The 21,466-nt window shown below is 36.2% G+C and overlaps 1 protein-coding gene across 1 annotated transcript in view; it reads left to right on the top strand.

Moving 5' to 3' along the window:
• LOC115445940 (chondroitin sulfate synthase 1) overlaps nucleotides 1–19,956 on the top strand; it is a 21,023-nt gene extending 1,067 nt beyond the window's left edge. Inside the window, exons 2-6 of the mRNA XM_037436560.1 lie at nucleotides 3,452–3,593; nucleotides 12,408–12,588; nucleotides 13,021–13,178; nucleotides 14,114–14,315; nucleotides 14,550–19,956. Of these exons, the coding sequence (XP_037292457.1) occupies nucleotides 3,452–3,593; nucleotides 12,408–12,588; nucleotides 13,021–13,178; nucleotides 14,114–14,315; nucleotides 14,550–15,727 (1,861 nt within the window). The 3' untranslated portion in view covers nucleotides 15,728–19,956. The remainder of the gene's footprint in view (nucleotides 1–3,451; nucleotides 3,594–12,407; nucleotides 12,589–13,020; nucleotides 13,179–14,113; nucleotides 14,316–14,549) is intronic.
• Nucleotides 19,957–21,466: the final 1,510 nt, after the last annotated feature.

The raw sequence follows: 21,466 nt of genomic DNA, 5'->3' as shown, positions 1-21,466 counted from the left end.
GAAGAGACCACACGTGGTAACATAGTAACATAGAAGCTCTTACTGTTCTTTTATGTTTTTATCCTTAAATATAAGGAGGTACATTGGACCTTATGGTTATGAAAATAAACCTGTAGAATTTTAGGAGCTCCTTGATTTTTTTCTTTGTTCCACTACGCATACCCTTGTATACCTGTTGCACAAAAATGATCACTTTTTGCGAACCTAATGTCAAACTCTCTGGGACTTGGTATCTTATTTGTACTTCTCATGCTAGTTCTTCTTACTGTAGCATGTTGTTTTTTTCTTCTTCCATTATTTCCTCTTGAAGACCAAATACATGAATTAAAAAAATAAAATGCTTTATTCATAACGTCGGCGAATATAGTTGCACTTATGATAAGTCAAGGTACATGAGAATATTTAACTATAATCGCTTATGTAACTACAGATATTTTATATTAGACATAAGATAGTTAGACCATCGATTCCCTTGAAATATAATTTGGAGTATTAATGGGTAATACACACTTTACAGTAACGCACAATAACATCAAAGAACGATCGATACGTCTTGGATCTGGTCAGATTATATGTATAAACACATTAATAGTGGGTGGGCACAGATCTTTAGATGATACTAGATATCATTTATACTATGGGATGTTATTTATACGTGAGGATAGACTGTGTAACATATCTTTTTGTTTAATAAAGAATTGGGATGCTATGGTTCGCTGCCTGTTTGAAGTCTGATATTATTTCGAATAATCCCATTTTAGGCAAACATTATAGTATGTTGCATACCGATCATTTTCGAGCTCGATCATAAAATCTTTGAAAGACGTTCAGCAGTAGACATCTAGTGATATGATGATGTTAGTATCACTTAGTGAATAATAACTTGTCAGTTGCACCTAGAAACTGCAAATTAACAGCACAGTTCTATCTGGAGGCTAGCTTTTATTAATGGTATAGTTCAGTAAGTTATAAAACCGGAAATGTTGAACTGATTGTATATCTTTATAGTCTGTCAATACCGTGTCTTAATTTTCTGATACTACCAATTATTTTTGAAAATTAAAATTTGGACCAACATCAGTTTACTAACTAAACAGCTTAACAATGTCATTATTTTAATGAATACCCTCCAACAGTGACTGAATAAAACCCTGGCACCATTTTTATCAGATAATCCTTAGGTTATCTATTGAGATCTAGATAAAACCCAGATAGTAATCCAAATTATTTTAAACACTTTCTAATTAATTACCTGTACGTGGGTGTTTCATTAATCTATCAGGAAATATTTCAATCTACTTAAAAATTACACAATATGTTTAATTTTAGTTGCGTGTATGTTTATTTATTCTGTTGCATTTAGTTACGTTAAAATGCTCTGGAATCTCAATGTTTATATTTGTATGGACTATAGTGTATGTTGGATACTGGAGTGTTATAAGCTACGTAAACTTTTGTTCGTAGTTACGTTTGTGTGAATGTCTTCTGTTAAAAGCCTGACTGTAGTATTGTATAATGAATGTTGCCTTGTTAATCTAGGTCTTAGTCTATTTAGTGTCCAAAAAAAAAAAATGATTTATTGATAAATATTAAAAACATTTGCTGTTATTCAGATCGAAATATGGTCATTTTACATAAATATTGCGCTTATATGTCAACAGACTATGTTTTTCAATACGCATAATCCGATATTTGTCAAAAAAAACTAAATTTTGTGCGCGTTTAGATTTATTAATTACAAATAATTACTTAGTTCATACACATAAGAAAGGAATAAATTGCAACTGATGATACTTATGTTATTCTGAACGTAACAGAAGCGTAAGTGAATATTTTGAATTGTAATTTAACTTCTATATCTTATCTGGATTGCATTTGGTTTGTGATATTTCAAAACATCATTACATTATATAAATAAACACACACGCAACGAAAATTAAACATATTGTATAATTTTTAAGTAGATTGATATTCTGATAAATTAATGAAACATCCACGCACAGGTAATTAATATGAAAGTGTTTAAAATAATTCGTATTACAATCTGGGTTTTATCTAGATCTCAATAGATAACCTAAGCATTATCTAATAGAAGTGGCGGCAGGGTCTTATTTAGTCGCTGTTTTAGGGGTATTATTTAAAATAATACATTATCATCATTATTTATATACTTTACGTTGATCAAGATTCCATAATTAATTACATGAATATATGATATATCCTCTTTGTTTTCATCAGTTATTGCCTTCGTCGTAGTCTAATTCCAAAATAACAGGATGCATTTTACTTCTACCCCCTTATTCATAGACGTTATTTATCTAAGGACAGAGCATTGCAGTGATAACAAGTCTGTTTCTCAGCTTTGTTTTACCTGACAGCTTGCTGTTTGTTCAGCTTTATTTATCTGATAGCCACTTAGATTCAAGTTGTATCTCATATTAGCGAATCACAACGGCCCTATGTCTACGCACTGCGAAGGCTGCCATGCCGTCAGCACTGAGAAACAGACTTGTTATCACAACAAAGATATAGCTTAGATAAATAAAGTCTATGAATAAGGAGGCTAGTTTTTTGTGCGTAATTAACGAGAAATCATCACAATTGATCGCCTGTCACCCATATATCAAATTGAAATAGCAAAAACCGTTGTAAACTAAACTCATTAGAATTGTCACAACGCACAATGTCATTGAGATCAACAACTGATCTCAGAGCAATTACTTCAATAAATCATATTAATATGTCTCCAGTAGCCTAATGCATGACTTATTAGTTCTGCTTTGACTTTGCCAAATGACATTGGCAAAGATTGATTGGCTTCAATTAAAAGGGGCTTTGAACTTGCCCGGTTCAGTTTAACGCATTTTTGTATTGGCAGCCTCGGGTGAGTGAACTTTAAGAATGTCGCTTGTATTTAGGCCTTGGCGAAAGGCTAAGTTTGTGTGCCTAATTTTTATTAATATGAGTAAGCCATCTCAATTGTTGTACTAATATGAAACCAGTTTGAAGTGGCAGCTATATTGTATTTGGTAGCGTTAGTGAGGGACGAAGTCCTTCTTTTTCACAATATAAAAGATCGATTTACGACTCACCGTTCGCTGGTTGTGTGTTATTAAATTCCAATCGGACCTGAATGAGCCTAAATGAACACAAAAGTCTAACAAAGAAGCGGTAGACGAGAAGGTAAATAGTTCTTAATGTTGCTAATAAGGCACACATTAGGACTTAGGAGGATAAAATTCGGTAAAAGTAATAGCATAAGATAAAAATGAAGGAAGTAATTCGAAAAACCTTAAAACTGGATTTTCTATCAGTATCCCTAAAAAGCATGATGTCTTGTGTGGTATAGGGTATAAAAGTACTTATAAAGATTTATATCCGTATGAAATCTACAAATAATATTGCCTTATGATCATTAATATTTAATTGACCATATCCATTCCTTCTTCAGATGCAAAACGATCCTGCACCACAATGGTAGCGGCGAGCTGGCGTACACCAGCCGGCTGAAGACTCGGGAGGTGCACCGCGCCATCACCCTCCACCCGGTCAAGGATCACCGCCAAATGTACAGGATACACACTTACTTTAAGGTAAGTCTTCACCAGTCTAGGTGGAGTAACGGTATTTGCGAAATTGTTGGCAGCAGTTGAAGAAACAGAATGACCTGCATAGCATTATCTAACTAAGATATCATAATATTGCTTTTATTTCTGCATTTAAAATCTTTCAAATTGAAACATAGCGTTGTCGATATATTACAAGCAGGAGAAGTAGTTATAAGTACGAGCAGTGTATACAGACTGATGGTTGTGTATGCTTTCGCATACGAAAGATCGCGTTGTTTGATCCAGCACACCATTATATCATGACACGACATGCACTGCCAATAGATATTGGCTTAAATAATAATATTGGTGGACAGATGACCTCATAAAACTCGCAGAAGGTCGCTGGATGCGGTCCGCTTCCAATAGGTCGATCTGGAAATCTTTTTGGGGCATGTTCATCAGTGAACCTCTTGTAACTAATAATGATGATGAATAATATGGGTTTCGAAATCTATACATATTATAAAGTCTCCAAAAGCTAATTTTAAAGTATCGTTAAATCTTTTACCCTCACAAAAAAGCAAAGACACAAACGAAAGTATGTATTCAGAATTCTCGAGTTCAAAGTCAAGATCAGAGTTCATTGAGGAAATGAGATGCTTTCTTTGGCTCTGTGCCAGGCGTGAACAAAGTGTGGGCCACACTGTGTTACAGTGGGTGTTGGCGACGCAAATCCTTTTTGGTAAAATATAGTTTAGTTTTAAATTTTTGAATTTCGATTCGTCAATGTAATGTCTTTTATGTTCTTAGTTGTCAGTTGAGATTTTTTATTTTTCGTCGTATGTGAGTAAATTATTTTATTATAACGCCTAGTTTTAATCCTTAACTGGTTGAGTACTGGCTCACCTTTAACAAGTGGTCCTTCGAGCCGGATCTGCAGAATATTATGTTCCGCACACCGCAAAAAATGACCAGGAAAACGCGCCGTGGCCCACAAGAGAAATTGCCGAAAAATGTTGACTCTGAAAAAGGGTCTCCACAAACATGGATCAGGCAACAACGGAGGGACTCTCAAAGGAAAATGGTGCGCAGCCAATAGTACAACCAAGTATTCCCGAACTTGATGCAACTTCTGAGCCAACTCGACACGTTCCAGATCCGCTCGCAAAAGCAATGTCTTCACGCAGAAGTCAGGTATCATCCAAGTCTTCTATAAACATCATAAAAAGAAATTGCAATTGGAAGCGGAACAACGGAAGGCACGCATCGAAATGGCCCTCATCGATCGGGAAACAGAGTTAAAGCTGGCGGAACTTGAAGAGGAGACCTACATTGATTACAGTCCACAAATTGAAGAAGAAGTTAATAGGTCTCAACTTCAAGTACAAGATTGGATAGAAAATCTTCAAACTACATTCGAGGTACCACCGAAGGACCAGTTCACCCCCGATCATGGTAAAACAGCGGGTCAACTGCACCAGGTATCGCCAATACTTGTAGCTACGAAGAACAAAACACATACGACCACGTCAAAAGGCCCTGTACCACCCACGTACAGCAATGCTGTAGACATGCTTGCTATGGCAATTAAAAACCTCACAAGTGCCACTGCCAATAAAACCAATGCCAGTTTACTGAGCCGCATGTCAACGCCAAAAGATTTACCGGAATTTGCTGGCGATCCAATGGAATGGCTCCAGTTTAAGCAGGCGTATGAGGAGTCCACTGAGGTGTGTAATTTTACGGACAAGGAGAATTTATGGAGGCTACGTAAGTGCCTTAAAGGGTCGGCGAAGGAATCAGTTAGTGCTTTGTTTATCAGCGCCACGTCACCTGCGAAGGTTATGTCGACATTGAGCTGCTGTATGGGAACCCTGACTGCATAATATCTCGTATTATAAACGACCTTAAAAAACTCCCGCCGCTGCACCAGGACTATCAAAAAGACTGTGTGACATTTGCAGTGAAAATTCAGAATTTTGTAGAGGCAGTTCAAGCTGTTGGACGTGAAGAATACCTGTTTGGGGTAAATATTGTATCCATTATTTTATCCAAGCTGCCTCCAATACTTATTTCAAAATGGTCAGATTACAGCTATAAATTTATAATAGAAGGAACTAAACCGCGGCTAATAATAATGTCTGAATTTTTACAAGAAGAGGCCGTAAAATTATCAACAACCGCGAGCATCATCACCAACATTCGACATGTCCCTTCAAAATACCAAAGGGAAAATACAACCCGAGCTATATCACATACATTCGCAATTCAAGAAAACGAATCCCAATGCCGATTTTGTAAAAAGTCTGTTCACATACTAACCGAATGCAAAGAGTTTAAGAAAGCGCTACGTAATGTCAGATGGCAATTTGTCAAACGTCACGGAATTTGTTACAAATGTCTATTATCTCGCCATGAGCGCAATACATGCCTAGCGCCTTCCTGTGACAAAAATAATTGCGGTCAACCCCATCATCGCCTTTTACACTACACCGTGAACGTGGTTAATCGAGAAAACGATCAACGTACGCATCGACCATCTATATCAATAGCTACGGATGCACGTCACGAGCCTGATCTGCGAGGTACTTCTCCTGCATCATAGTCGTCACCGTCACCAGGTACGGAAAATGTAACCTATATTAGTGCGAGTGATCGTAAAGTTTTGCTAAAAGTGGTTCCTGTTCGTATACACGGTCCCCTCGGTGTAGTGAATTCGAGTGCGTTGTTAGATGACGGGGCAACTGTATCGTTCATAAGCGCTAGCCTCGCAGAACGTGCAGGACTACACGGGCGCCGGGAAACAATGCATGTGCGTGGTGCTTGGACTGATAACGAACTGGTTTGTGAAACAAAAATTGTTAATATGGACCTTAGTGGTATAGACAATAACATAAGAGCTCGTAGTATCAAGGAGTTAAACTTGCCTTTGCAAAAATTCGATTTTGTTAAATGTTATAATTATAGCCACTTAAGCGATATAAAGAATGATTTATGTACCGTTAATTTAAAACCTGAAATGTTAATTGGACAGGATAATTACCATTTGCTATTGCCCTTAGAAGTAAGGTTGGGTAAATTAAATGAGCCGTCTGCTACACTCACCCCTCTAGGCTGGTGCATCCACGGTAGTCTACGTGTGCCGCAGAACGAGCGCAAATCGACAATCGCCACTGCTCTCACTGTATTTGAGAATGCAGAGGATTCTATGTCATACGAGGTCGGTTTGCAGCATCTTCATGAGGAAGTCAGATGTTCCTTTGCCTTAGATTCACTAGGAATTTCAGCCACTATGCCGCGTCAAAATGCTGATGACGTACGCGCTATCGCTGAGCTGGAACGTACTGCCCTTCTCAAGGACGGTCGTTGGTATGTTTCTCTACCGTGGAAGGATAAGGAGTGTAAGATGCCAGACTCTTACACTGCCGCTGTAAGAAGGTTCCGAGGTATTGAAAATAAAATGGAGAAGGATTTAGGTTTTGCTTACAGGTACAGAGAACGTATTCAACATCTACTGGAAAATGGATTTGCTAGAGTACTTGAGGACTCCGCGTCCACTCCCCGGACATGGTATTTACCTCACTTCGGAGTGGACAATCCGAATAAAAAGAAACTACGTCTGGTATTTGATGCTGCGGCGAAGGTGAAAGGTTCGTGTCTTAATGATTACTTACTCACGGGCCCCGATTTGTTGTCATCTCTATTTGGTATAATGTTACGTTTTAGAGAGAATAAAGTAGCAGTAACAGGTGACATCAAAGATATGTTCTTACGCATAAAAATTCATGACGAAGACCAAGACGCATTTAGATTTATTTGGCGAAATAGTCCTAAAGAAAATATTAAGACGTATGTAATGACGTCACTAATTTTTGGAGCTAATTGTTCCCCTTTATAGCTCAGTTTATAAAGAACAAAAATGCACAGCGCTATGTGTCAACCTTACCGGCCGCTGTTAAAGCAATAACGAATTCACACTATATGGATGACTATATAGATAGTTTACCTGATGACGAGTCAGCAATAAAAATGGTAAAAATATAACTAATATCCACTTATCAGGTGGTTTTGAGATTCGAAACTGGACTAGTAATAGCGAAGCTGTGTTGAACTCTATACCTGAAGCATCCTTAGGCACTGCAGCCATAAAGTTTAAAACTCATCAGCAGTTCGAAGGAGAGCGTATTTTGGGCCTGATATGGTATCCCAAAGATGACGTATGGGGTTTTGATGTGTCTTTGAAACGGATACCCGAAAGCATTATTCATGGTAAGGAGCGCCCTACGAAACGGTTAATGTTAAGAGTAGTAATGTCTATTTTTGATGTTTTAGGTTTCCTATCGCCATTTACTATACAAGGAAAAATTATGCTACAGGATACGTGGCGTCTTAATATTGGATGGGACGAATATATATCAGATGATATTTACGGTAAATGGTGCAAATGGATTAATTTACTTAAGTCTATTCGTGACTTACGCATACCGAGGTACTATCAGGCGCCATTAACAATAAGGCGAGATAGCCAGCCGGCCACGAACCTAACACCTTGCGATTCGCCAGTACTCATCGGACTCACTATGCCGCCGACACCTCCGCTCGCTACGACCGGTGAGGGAAACTCCGTGACAGAGTCCGCAGATGTTATGTCAATGAATATCGGCTATGACAACCTACAATTGCATGTGTTTAGCGACGCATCGAGTAAAGCAATGTGTGCGGTTGCATTTTGGCGCTGGAACATTAATGAAAAAATTTATGTCTCATTTATAGCAAGTAAGTGTAGAGTCTTACCTGTTAGGCCTATAACCATCCCGAAAGCTGAACTTGAAGCAGCTCGCCTGGCAGCTAGATTGGCGAATAATATAATAAGGGAGCATAGATTAACTCCAACCATTAGATATTTTTGGTGTGATTCAACCACAGTTATCCATTGGATTCGAAAACAATACACGGAAGTATAAAACATTTGAAGCTAATCGCCTAGGTGAGATAGATAACTTGACCCGTATACATGAATGGAAATATGTTCCTACGAAGTTAAACGTTGCTGACTTAGGCACCCGAGAATCTTTTGATTGTTCTGTCTTTGAAAGCGAGTGGTTTACGGGACCAGCTTTTTTATACAATGACATGTCTCAGTGGCCTCAGGATCTACTCAATTATGAATTGGTTGATGATAATCTGGAACACGTAGCGGTTACACATATGGAATCGGAATCATCAGTAACGTTATATCACTTACCTGTACCTGATCCTCTACGGTTTTCTTCCTGGCTACGTTTGAAGAGGTCTGCAGCTGCACTGCTAAGATTTGTCGATAAATGCAAAAGACTTCCTGGACAGTTAGACTGCAAGATGATGGATCGAGCAGAATGCTTACTGTTGAAGAGTGCTCAAGCAAAATCATTCCCTATTGAGATAACCGCTTTGACACGAGGTAAACCTGTACCTAAAAATAGTAAATTACTTACCTTGTCACCCTTTTGGATAATCACGGCGTAATGAGGGTTAATGGGCGGATCAACTCTGCTCTCGGCGTGGACCTAGAAACGAAAAATCCTGTAATATTAGACGGACGACACCCTGTGGCAAAATTAATTGTTCGGCATTTCCACGTAATGGCCGCTCATGGAAACCAAGAATCCGTGGTGAATGAGCTGAAACAAAGATATTGGCTTTTAAAACTTAGACCTACAGTAAAAACGTTGTGTCTCAATGTATGTTGTGCAGGATTCGCAAAGCTAGACCACAAGTACCCAGGATGGGAGATTTACCTTTCGCCCGAGTAGCCCATCACAATCGTCCATTTACCTTTTGTGGGTTAGACTTATTCGGTCCTCTGGAAGTTACAGAGGGAAGGCGACGAATGAAAAGATACGGAGTGATATTTACATGTTTGACGGTTCGAGCCGTACATATCGAATTAGTGGGATCGCTCACTGCGGACTCCTTAATTTTGGCCTTGCGACGTATGGCGTCGAGGCGCGGTTGGCCGCGACACATATATTCGGATAACGGAACAAATATGCGAGGTGCCGATAAGGAGCTGCAGAAATCTATTCAAGAAATAGATACAGGAGTTTTAAAAATGAGGGTGTTAATAATGGATTTGATTGGACCTTTATTCCTCCGGCGAGTCCCCATTGGGGTGGGGCATGGGAAAGATTAATAAGAACCATCAAAACTTCACTGAGAATTATATTAAAAGAACGTGCTCCAAGGGAAGAAGTTTTAAACACCTTCATGACAGAGGTGGAAAATATTGTGAACAGCCGTCCCTTGATGCATGTTAGCGTCGAGGCAGGTGACGTAGAGTCACTCACGCCAAACCATTTCCTTCTTGGAACGTCATCAAATCTGCCTATATTAGGAAGTTTTAATGACACGGATTTCTGTCTGCGCCAACAATGGCGTAAAGCTCAAAGGTTAGCTGACATGTACTGGCGTAGATGGGTAAGGGAGATCCTTCCTGATCTCATACCAAGAGGAAAATGGTGTGGAGAGCAGAAACCCCTGCAAGTTGGCGATCTCGTTTTGGTTGTAGACCAAGATTTACCGCGTAACGTTTGGCCAAAGGGTCTTATTACCAAGTTATTTCCAGGAAAGGATGGTCGAGTACGGGTAGTAGAGGTCAAAACCAAGACGGGATTTTGGCGGCGTTCTGCGGCGCGCGTCGCTCGTATTCCTCTAGATGTGGAATGCTGTACCAGCATTGGGGTGGGGAGTGTTGGCGACGCAAATCCTTTTTGGTAAAATATAGTTTAGTTTTAAATTTTTGAATTTCGATTCGTCAATGTAATGTCTTTTATGTTCTTAGTTGTCAGTTGAGATTTTTATATTTTTCGTCGTATGTGAGTAAATTATTTTATTATAACGCCTAGTTTTAATCCTTAACTGGTTGAGTACTGGCTCATCTTTAACAGTGGGTGTTTAGTGCTCAATATTACCGCAGAATGAGCTAGAAACACGTGTTAAAGAAACACTAGTTTCCGCTCGTTTTGTTTAGTACTAAAACGTAAATTAGGGGATTTTTAAACAAAATGTCCGTTTAAATGGAGCGTTAACAAGATTTACACTGTTCAAACATTGGTGTTTTTTATTTTATTTTATTATTAGACCGTAGTATTAACAACATAGTTACAAATTGTAAGAAATTACTCCACAACAGTCCTGTATCGCAAAATGTTTTTTATATCATATACGGTACTGATATTAAAAATTATGTTTACACAACTTGGATAAAGAAAAAAATTGCAAATTATCATTAATGATTCCTATATTTATACAACTGATGATAAGTTCACATATGGAATAAATCTAAAGCGCTTATAAATAGTATCATTATATAAATTTTGATTCCCAGTTTTACAAAGTACAATGTATATTACCCTTAGACATACTTACCTATTTAAATTAGGTATTTAGGGACTACGATACCCTTCAAACTGCAACACAACCGTGCCTAAACATTGTACAGCATAAATCAATAGGATGGCATTCAGAAAGGCCCTCACATATGACCTTATCTATTCGACACAGTATGTATAACATAAACTCAATTTTTGAGTTCGATGTGATAGTGGGAGTACTATATTCGGGTATTTTTGATAAAACTTCAATGAATTCAGCTCTTCACATTGATAAAATAGATAAAGTATCATCGCGTTACGCACTAATTACGCAACAATTGATTAATTTTGTGAACGAACATCAAATTCCTATAAATTCCATAAAGCGAAAACATAAAAAAAAAAAACTCTTTATTAATATAGTCTCACACGATTTTTTTGTCATTAATTTACCTATATAATAGTACCCATATTCGCCATTTTAGGCAAGGATCCTTGGGGGATACAGCCATGAGCTTACGTAATATAAAATAATACATAATTTTACGGTATAAAACATAAAAAAAAATAATTTCAAAAGTAAACGGCGCATTGCATATGGCGTGTTTTATGCTAGTATTTGACTAAATATAACAGTAATAACCTCCGCAAATCCAAACAGACAGTAAAAGCTAAAACGACCGCCCTTTGATCGCAGCCCTCGCTCGCTTATTTATGTTCTGCCAAACCCAAGTTAATATTCTAATTTAACATCATAATAAAATTGTTTAAACATACATCTGTATAAACTTTTATAAGAGTAGGGTTAGAAATCAACAAACTAGCATAAACATGTAATTATTTTCTTGTCAATATCAATGTTAATGCACGATATGCTAATTAAGGAACTTGGCAGACGGCAGCGACAGTCGCGGGGTACCTGCCGTCGCCGAGTGTCGCGACTCGCGAAATCGCACTTTTATAATTATTTTACATTTTGGCAATTTTTTCTGTCAAATAATTTGATAATGAAAGAGAGAATTCCTATATGACCCTGACCAACCTTGACTTGATACGCGATTGTACGCGGCCAGCGACAACAGCGTACAAAAGGAAATGCCATGAGATAATGCGGGTGCAACGCTCGCTTTACCGTCTGTTTGCATTGCTTATCTAGCACCTAGTACTTTAGCACTCTATTGGATCACCACTTCAACTACCTTGATTGGTTAGTGAAATATCATTGAATATTTCGTGGGGTTTTTGTAATCACATGCTCGTTTGTAATCTATACTTTTATTGCGTTTTTTATAACATCTATTTCCTGCATCTTTTTTTTTGTTAGTCATCGCAGGCGGTTTATTGCAACCGCTTGGCGCTTGTTTACCTATTTAATTTTGTACTGCTATTTTGTGGGTAGATTTCTCCCTAAACACGAGACCAAGCAACTGGACTCGTCATTTAATAAAAAAAATTGATGAGTCTCTTAAAACTACTATTAAAGTAATTTATTCTGAAATTTCAGAATTTCCGCATCCAAGAACTCCGGGAGCGCTCCCTGGACCTTCACAGGGACATATCCTCGGCCCTCAGAGAGTTGGGAGTGCCAGCTGACGATGTCGACGACTATATGTTGCCTGGTGAAGTCCCTCTTTTCCCCGCAAAGGTTGGAGAACCAGGATACCTGGGAGATAACAAGATACTGGGTAAGTAGTCTAGAAACCATTTTACAAACAGGGAGGAAGAATGTAGAAAAAATTATGGAGATTTTATTTTATTTGAATTCGTATGATAAGTATGTATTAGAAAATAATTTATCTAGTTTTATTTCTTAGCTAAAGACTATCTGATTGCCACTAATAGAGAGGGCTAGACCATAACACATAAATTACACCTGAGTTAATAAGGAAAGTACACCACAACCATAATGTTCTCTCCTCCTGAAAAAAGGTAGCGGGTCTTCATACTCACATACATACCTTTGTATTTAAGATTACTGGAAGAAGCTATAGATACAATGCATTTATAGCATCTTAATAACACTTCGGTGTAGAAGTGGCGATATACTCAATTAATATTATCGTAAATTTAAATTGCATATTCACTGGGTAACTTAACGATCTCCTCTTAAATTTCAGGAGCACCTCTAGACATGAATCGATACAAGCCGAGTGAGATCAACGATATAGTAATCTATGACTTCATTAGCAAGTCCCTATACTCTGCGTTCCATTCCAACCCTAAGAGAAGGATCGAGAAGCCCCTCAGAGAAGCGCTCGATGACGTCATTAGAGAGGTAAGCTTGTGACGTAATAAAACAAAGACATGCTGTGCTTACACCGGTGGTAAATTTTTACGATGTTTCTTTTTTTATGATAAAGACCATGAGTTCTTAGTAATTCAAACATTTGAAAGCCAGTTCTTTAATTGTTGCCAATGGGAAATTCCAGCAGATGCCTGACAATTACGAAATGACTTTCATTTTTAGAATAGCATCATATTCATTTGCTCAATTCGAATTTCTGTTTATCTAAAATATCTGTTTTGGTTTTTATATAGTGCATAAGCCTTAATTACGAAATCACGGACACTTAAATTTTATATATTCTTAATTAATTACGTTTCATTCGAATAAAAAATTACGATAATATTCCGAAAATGTCTATGAAACAAATGAAGATATTCATTAACTGCCTATAGCTATGTTAGTAACCAAATTAACGTGAGCAACTTTAACTTTACGACACAGTAAATATGTAAGTCTAGAATTATGCAACATAGTTAAACTTTAACATTGATTGGCGTATTAAACAATAAAGTTACGCACACGGGAAGTCTGTCTGGTTCAAACAATTAACTTTAACTACGAGTATATCAGTTTATAATTACATTGTACTTCATGTATTAACAGCATGTAGACTAAAATGTAGGTTGCATAATATTTAATATATTTTATTGTGGATGAGCAAGTGGGTCAAATAATGGCTAGAGATATTTTTATGACATGCGCGAACATTCAAAATGTTGAAGGTATTGTGGTTGTGTGTTGACTTTTGAAATCGATGGTGGTTGGAAAGAGGGAACCATTTGGCCTCTAACAATAGCATTGACAACAGAAACCCAAGTACAAAAACCTAAGATACACTTAATAAACAAGGCAGCCACCACCAATACCGAATCTTCCACTTCAATTAGAAGCAGATTTTATAACCAGTGTATATTTCCTTCCAGGTAATGGAGATCATCAACGCCCCCTCGCGACAAAGAGGTCGCGTCATCGACTTCAACGAGTTGTTGTACGGATACACGAGGCTACAGCCACTGCACGGCGCTGACCACGTGCTGGACTTGCTCTTGAAGTACCGGCGGTACCGAGGCAGGAAGATGACTGCCGCGGTGAGGCGGCACGCTTACCTGCAGCAGAGTTTTACTGGTAAGAACTTTAATTAGAGGCAAATGCTGAATGTAACTGCATAATAGATGTCAAATTGTGCTTTATATTGACTGAGTAATAGTGATCACTAATAATAAAAATTTGAATATTTCGTCTCCTTAGTGAGTCCGATTCTATCAGGGACGGAGCTAGTATGTACTATAATATTAATACAGATATTTATAACAACAACTAAATAAATGATGATTCTAAATTTCTTCTTTAAATTTCCAGCTATGGAAATAAGAGAACTGCCAATGGGGGAACCGTCACCTTTCGAAGACCCAGATATATTAGAAAAATCTGAGGACGGCAATACTCTCCCGAACGATTACGAGGACTTCGATGAGTCCAGCGTGCAGCAGAACAGCTTCTTCGACTTCGGCAAGCAGAAAGTCAAAGAGGCTCTTGAGAATGGCCTGATGAAACTACATGAGAACTTGCCTGATGTCCTCAAATGGAACAACAAGGCATTCGAAGAGTATCCTGTTCACGATAGGATGGTACATTTCATCCTACCTTTATCAGGAAGACAAGAAATTTTTGGAAGGTTCATGAGAAACTTTGAAGATATAGTTTTGAAGAGTAGCGAAGCTGTTTCTTTAATCGTCGTTTCCTATTTGGACAGTAAACATCCATTGGACTATAGAAATGCGGAGTTGTTGATTAATTACTACAATGAGATGTACGGCAGCGACATAAAGTTAGTCCAGATGGGTTCCAATGTGTTCTCAAGAGGTGCTGCACTCACTGAGGGTCTGAAGCTGTGTGACGATGATGACCTCGTCTTCTTCATCGATGTGGACATGATGTTTAATCACATCAGTCTTCGAAGAATTCGTGTTAATACCGTGAAGTATAACCAAGTGTACTTCCCTATAGTGTTCAGTGAATACAACCCCGATGTTGTTAATGGCGACGAGTACAACAAATTCAAGGGAGAAACTATTGTAGAAGAAATCGAAGCTGAACAGGGTGTCGAGGAAGAAGATCCAGTGCGTTCAGAAATCGAACTCGCCAACTTGAAGTACAGTAAAGAAATTAACGACGATAATGGATATTTCCGTCAATACGGTTTCGGAATTCTTGGCATTTTCAAAAGAGACTTTTTAAGAGTCGGCGGGTTCGACCTGTCCATCAAAGGGTGGGGTATGGAGGACGTACAACTCTTCGAAACCCTAATCAAATCGAATTTATCAGTGTATAGGATAGCAGACGAAAGTTTGATACATATCTTCCATTCTGTGGATTGTGATAAGAATTTAGAGAGAAGTCAGTTCTTAATGTGTCTTGGAACTAAGGCTTCCACTTACGGGAGTGAGAAGCACATGGCATATTACATGCTCAACCATCCCGAAGTCCTATGGCCTGACGATTTTAAGGAAGTAAAAGAAGAGAAAGGTGCTAGCTAGTACAGGGATAAAGTTATTATTATAATTGGTGCAAGTAGAAATATGGACTTCGAATAAAGTGTCGATGGGAAAAAGGAACACTGTGATGTGAATAGTGACTTTCAAATGATATGTGATAATGTTAGCGCAATGGAAATATGACAGTAGTCTTCTATGACTTTTAATTAGATGCCATTTCGTCGGGGTCAACGTTCTTCAGACTCTATGGGTGCAGTAATGTTAGATATGGGAGGTGAATGTAGATCGATCACTTATTCGAATTGAAACATGTATAATTTATATGTTATAATTATGTAAATATAGTATCGCGACTAGTTTTAGGAGATACGGGATGTCAGTTCCTTATCTATTGCCAAAAGGTATGTATGTATAGTAGTCAAACCGGTTATAACGACATTGTAGGGACAACCCAATCTGGACGCTATCCGATAATTATTATAAGCAATACATACTTTCTTAAATAGTAATAAATATTCTGCATGTAGACTTTTGCTACAAATTGCGAATAAAATCGATTACATTGAGTTTATTGTCAAAACATCTAAGCATCCCTCTCAGTAGTTACTTATATGCAATACCTAAATATGGCAATGAGTAAAAATATTATGAAATTATATAGCTTATAAGAAAATAATAAAAAAATACAGCTTCTTATATGACGATAAGCATCAAAATAATATTTTAGATTAGTGAAACCTCATGATGATCGGCTTTATAGTCGATATAATCCGATGAAATTGGGCGCTATAACCTATATTATGTCGCTTTATCCGGTGTCGCTGTAACCGGTATATTTACATAGATATTTATAATATAAACCTTCGGCTGGGACCTCGCGTTATAGTCGCTGTATCCAATAGGTCTTTATAACCGATGTCGTTACAGCCGGTTTCTACTGTTTTATATTATGGCTATTAAACTTTTCATAAATTATTTTTTATAAACTTTTGCCGAGTCTATTTTTGAAATTCGAACAACTATGTTCGCCAAGTAAGATATTTTTATCAAGAATTTCCTTATAAAAACAATTAATAAGATTTTGTAGTATCTTTTACACTTATATATTTTTATACATTAACGTTCTCTCTATTATAAATGAAAATACCACTATAAATATCGTTATTTATTCTACGAATACCTACATTGGAATATATTTTTATTAAAAATAAAAAGGAAAAAACTAAACTAAAAAAAATTCAGTCTATGAAAATACATTTATTATGCTTAATTTCGTAAGTATGTGTTTATTTAGGCGCTTTGATTTACAATTGGGAACATAACATTGATATAAAGTTAAAAAAGTTTTCAATTGACAACTTCATTGTTATTGATCTTGAGATGTTAAATGATTAAAATGTCATTAAATATTGTGTTATATGTATTTTATGTAAAATTGTAGACTCTTTAGCACAATGACAGTTCTTAATTGATTTATAATTATTTACATACAATACAAAACTTAGAATACTTGAATTAAAGGTCTATACAGCATTTATAAATACGTAGTGTAATTTGTATATAATTAATATTTTTTTGTTCCTAATTATTCACAATTATTGTAAGTTATTTTAAAAATGTTTTTTACGTAATTCGGTTGTATTGCAGATTGTGATAAAACGATTTATAATTATTGTTTTGTCACAATATTGTGAGTAGAAAAACGTGTATGTTATCTCTTGATTTAATCATATAAATAATCAGGTTGATTCTATTATCTTATTGGATGAAATTATTTTTAAACTATCAAAAAAAGTGCGTATAAATAGTCACTAAATTATTTCTATATGCGTCCAGTGCAAAAAAATTATGTCAAACCATGAAATTTGTGATTTTAATTGTAATTACCAGAATAATACGAGTTTAAAAAAATTGCAGGCGTTGTAGTGTAGACCATAAAATTATTGTCTATTGTAGAAGAAACAAAATGCTGTCAATACAATACATTGAATAAGCAGCAAAAAAAACGAGAAAATGTATAGGTAAACCGTAAATTGTATAAATGCAACATAAAATTTGGACTATGCGGGGACGAAAATTCTATATACTGTCAGTAAAAAAGATTCAAAAACACTGTCCAAAAATAAAAAAAAAAGTATAAAATGACAGGATACAATATTACAGCGTCCATTATAGTCTTCTCTAGTTTATGGACAACTTAGTTTTATAAAATATTGGTCATAATATTCCATAGACAATTTTGCGATTAATGTTCCAATACTTCCGAATACAAAGCAATAACGAATACTCTAATAACTTAGGTTGTGACCCGGACAAGCGCTAACCACATGCGATGTCAACTTAAAGGCGTTTTTACTTACTTTAGGGTTTTGAGATTATTGTGAAATATGTATAACATTCTTTATTCTTGCATTCCAGTGTACGCGAATGGATTAGAGAGATTATTTTGTAATAAAATGCATTATACTTGGAATTACTTTCTCATGTCCTTTATTCGGTATAATTTCCTTTAAATTAATATCTCGTACAACGAGATAAAGATGACGTCTTTTGTAAATTATGGTTTAGCCTAATTTTCTTTTCTGAAAACCATATTAATTCGTTCATTACTTATTTTGTCCAGAGCCAATAACAAATGTTTGCGTAACGAGCAAATTCAGGTCTCGATGTAAGACAGAATACTTACAAAGTTTTTGAAGGCACAAGATATGTTTTGAATTGCGGAGTAAGGACTGTAAATATGACACATTCTTTTGGCTTTATTTATTGTTCAACAGTTATTATGTCTAATCAATTATGGTCAATAAAGTCTGGATGATTTCTCCCAAGTCACCGCCATTATTCGTGTACACTTTATGTTTGTAACGCCATTGCGGCCGCTGCATAATCTATTTTACTTATTTACTTATTATTTAAGCATATTAGAATAACAGTCTCTTCCATTCCTTCGTAAGTTGATAGTTTTTTATATTTATATTTGAATTGTACTTTGAATTGGCATTAAATATTGGCCTTGCATTAAATTGTTCCGCTGCTGGGCTTTATTGCTAGGGTTTAGGATGGAGTTCCGATCATAGAGTCACCGGCATGCACGTTGATAGTGCGCATTATTTTCAACTATGCACCATTCAATATCTAGTGTTACTAACACCATCACTGCTGGTATTTATATGGCTTTTAATTTTTGATTAAAATAAGGTAACCTATTGTATGTAAGGTTCAAAAATCGTATGTAGTACATTAATTTTTGTCTACCAGATTTCGATACGATCTTCATTTTAATAATAATATATTCTTGCATACAATATGTCTAACTGCGTTACCATTGTGAAATTAAATTATCGACTACGAAAACAAAAGCATTTTACTGTCATAATACGTAATAGTTAAGTTATATGATTGTTGGTAAAAAACATATATTCCCAATATTACCAAAATCTGTTTTTACGCGATTATAATATTTTTTGCATCTCAGCGTACGCGCGTCGCTTTATTCGAGAGGCACCCTTAATTATATACTTACATAATATAAACAGAGTCTCCCGCCCTGCCCGTCTGTTTAAGACGTCAAATGTGGTATAATTTATTACCTAGGAATAGTATCTCAACAATATTAAAACAAAAGTTAACATTCGTGTCTATGATCGATAGTACTGGAAAATTTGGCAATTTTTAAAACCCACAAAAATGTACTGATATTTCCTTTAAACGCGTTAAATTAAAAAACTACTGAATGAATTTTCATACGGTTTTCATAAATGGACGGAGTGATTCAAGAGGAAAGTTTATGTATAAATTGCATTTTTTTAGTACGACAGGAAAAAATGTAGGCATACATTATGCTCTGTTACCCATGCGAAGGCGGCGCGAGTTATTCGTAGAATATTAAATATGACAATAGTTTCACAAATTCATTAATTTATTATATGGTATCAGAATTTAAAAGTTTTTATTAGTTATTTATACAAATTGTTTTACACTCTGGTTAGAATTCCAGCAGTCTATGAATTGTTTTTTACCAACACTCCTATATTTATATATTATAAACTATGTATATTGTACATAAGATGTAAATTGTTCTAATGTGCTCACTAAGTGCCAATTTTTAGTATTAAGTAGGAAATGTGAAGAAACAAGTTTTTACTATATTTTCCATTGTTTTATTTGGTATTGATATTAATATTTATCTGTATTACGGCATTGTGATTGCAAAGTGATGAATTTGAATATAAAATAGTATAAATTAATGAATATATATTTTTGTGCATATATGCGTTTTGTTTTAATATGATTTTCCGGTTCACTAATTACTTATTATTGAAATGAATAATTAATGATAAAATAAACTACTTTATTCATCACGTAGGCGAAAATAGTTGCGTTTATGACATGACAAGATACATGAGAATATTTAATTATTACTTCAATTAAGTTGGGTGTGGAACGGACTGCCGAGACGAATGTCCGCAGGTTCAAATGCCAAGGGCACACACCTCTGATTTTTCTAAAAAATCATGTGTGTATTCTTTGTGAATTTATCGCTCGCTTTAACGGTGAAGGAAAACATCGTGAGGAAACCTGCACATCTGAGAAGTTCTCTATAGGAATTTCGAAGGTGTGTGAAGTCTACTAATCCACACTAGGCCAGCGTGGTGGACTAAGGCTTAATCCCTCTCAGTAGTAGAGGAGGCCCGTGCTCAGCAGTGGGCAAGTATATAATACAGGGCTGATATTATTATTATTATTATACTTCAATTAAGTCGCCTATATAACTACAGACATTTTATATTGGACATAAAATAATTGAAAGAGTACAAAGTATACTCCTGACACAGGGACTCGTTACTACCACTCCCGGGAACAGTTGTATATCCAGTCAAACAGGCCGGCATAGTTCGATTATCGATTTGTTAGTTAGTAAGAAAGTTGACTCTCTCGCTAAAATTATTTCTAGTAAGAATTATTCCTTGACAATTGATGTTGACAAAATAACCAATAGTGAAGACATTGAAATGTACAATGTAGACGGACATAGTATTGAAATAATTATCTTATCGATTCTGTTTTATATCCGCTATTATTATTACTTTACATTGGCGTAATCACCGATAGGTAAACAGTGGAAGCCATAATACAAAAAGAAAGATTAGTATTATAATATCACTTATCAAGACAAATGGAGTGATGAAATTTGATGCAAGGGATTATAAAAACAACAAAGAAAAGCATTTTCGTTTTACCTAGGGATCCGAGTATGTATTAACCCTAATGCATGCAGTAAGGGTCTCCGGAGAAACTTTATTAGCAATTACTGGGTACGTGACTGCAGGATGATGTCACGGACAGAATGTATTGCAGAGCCTGGTGCTTAGCTTGAGTCATCCTGCGTGATCAGAGTCCGAATTACTGTACTCTCTCTTGTGATGAAATGTTGAGAAGAAACAAGGCTACTAACAATTATCTAGTCATTTTAGTTAATTAGAGTCATGATATGCCATCATTGCATGAGCAACGGATGCCCGAATTTTGAAAATTTTGTTTACAGTCCAATATTGTCTTATAGCCTGACCAGGAAAATAAAAAACCTCGCCTTATTTTAATATATGGAACTAATTTCTTGTGTTGATTATGTTAACTTAGCAAAAGTAGCGTCCCCGAAGCAGGGTTTTTTCCTAATCAGCTTTAATATTCTTCAGCCAGTATGGTGGTAGCGTACATAGCTTAAAGCCGTGAAATTTGATTCTCAGATCGATCAACAAAAATGTGTGGGGATTTCGATTC

Source organism: Manduca sexta, chromosome 8 (genome assembly GCF_014839805.1).
Source record: "Manduca sexta isolate Smith_Timp_Sample1 chromosome 8, JHU_Msex_v1.0, whole genome shotgun sequence".
In the NCBI taxonomy this organism is placed as follows: Eukaryota; Metazoa; Arthropoda; class Insecta; order Lepidoptera; family Sphingidae; genus Manduca; species Manduca sexta.
The sequence above is the reverse complement of the archived record's forward strand: the minus strand, read 5'-3'. Positions and strand labels throughout refer to the sequence as shown.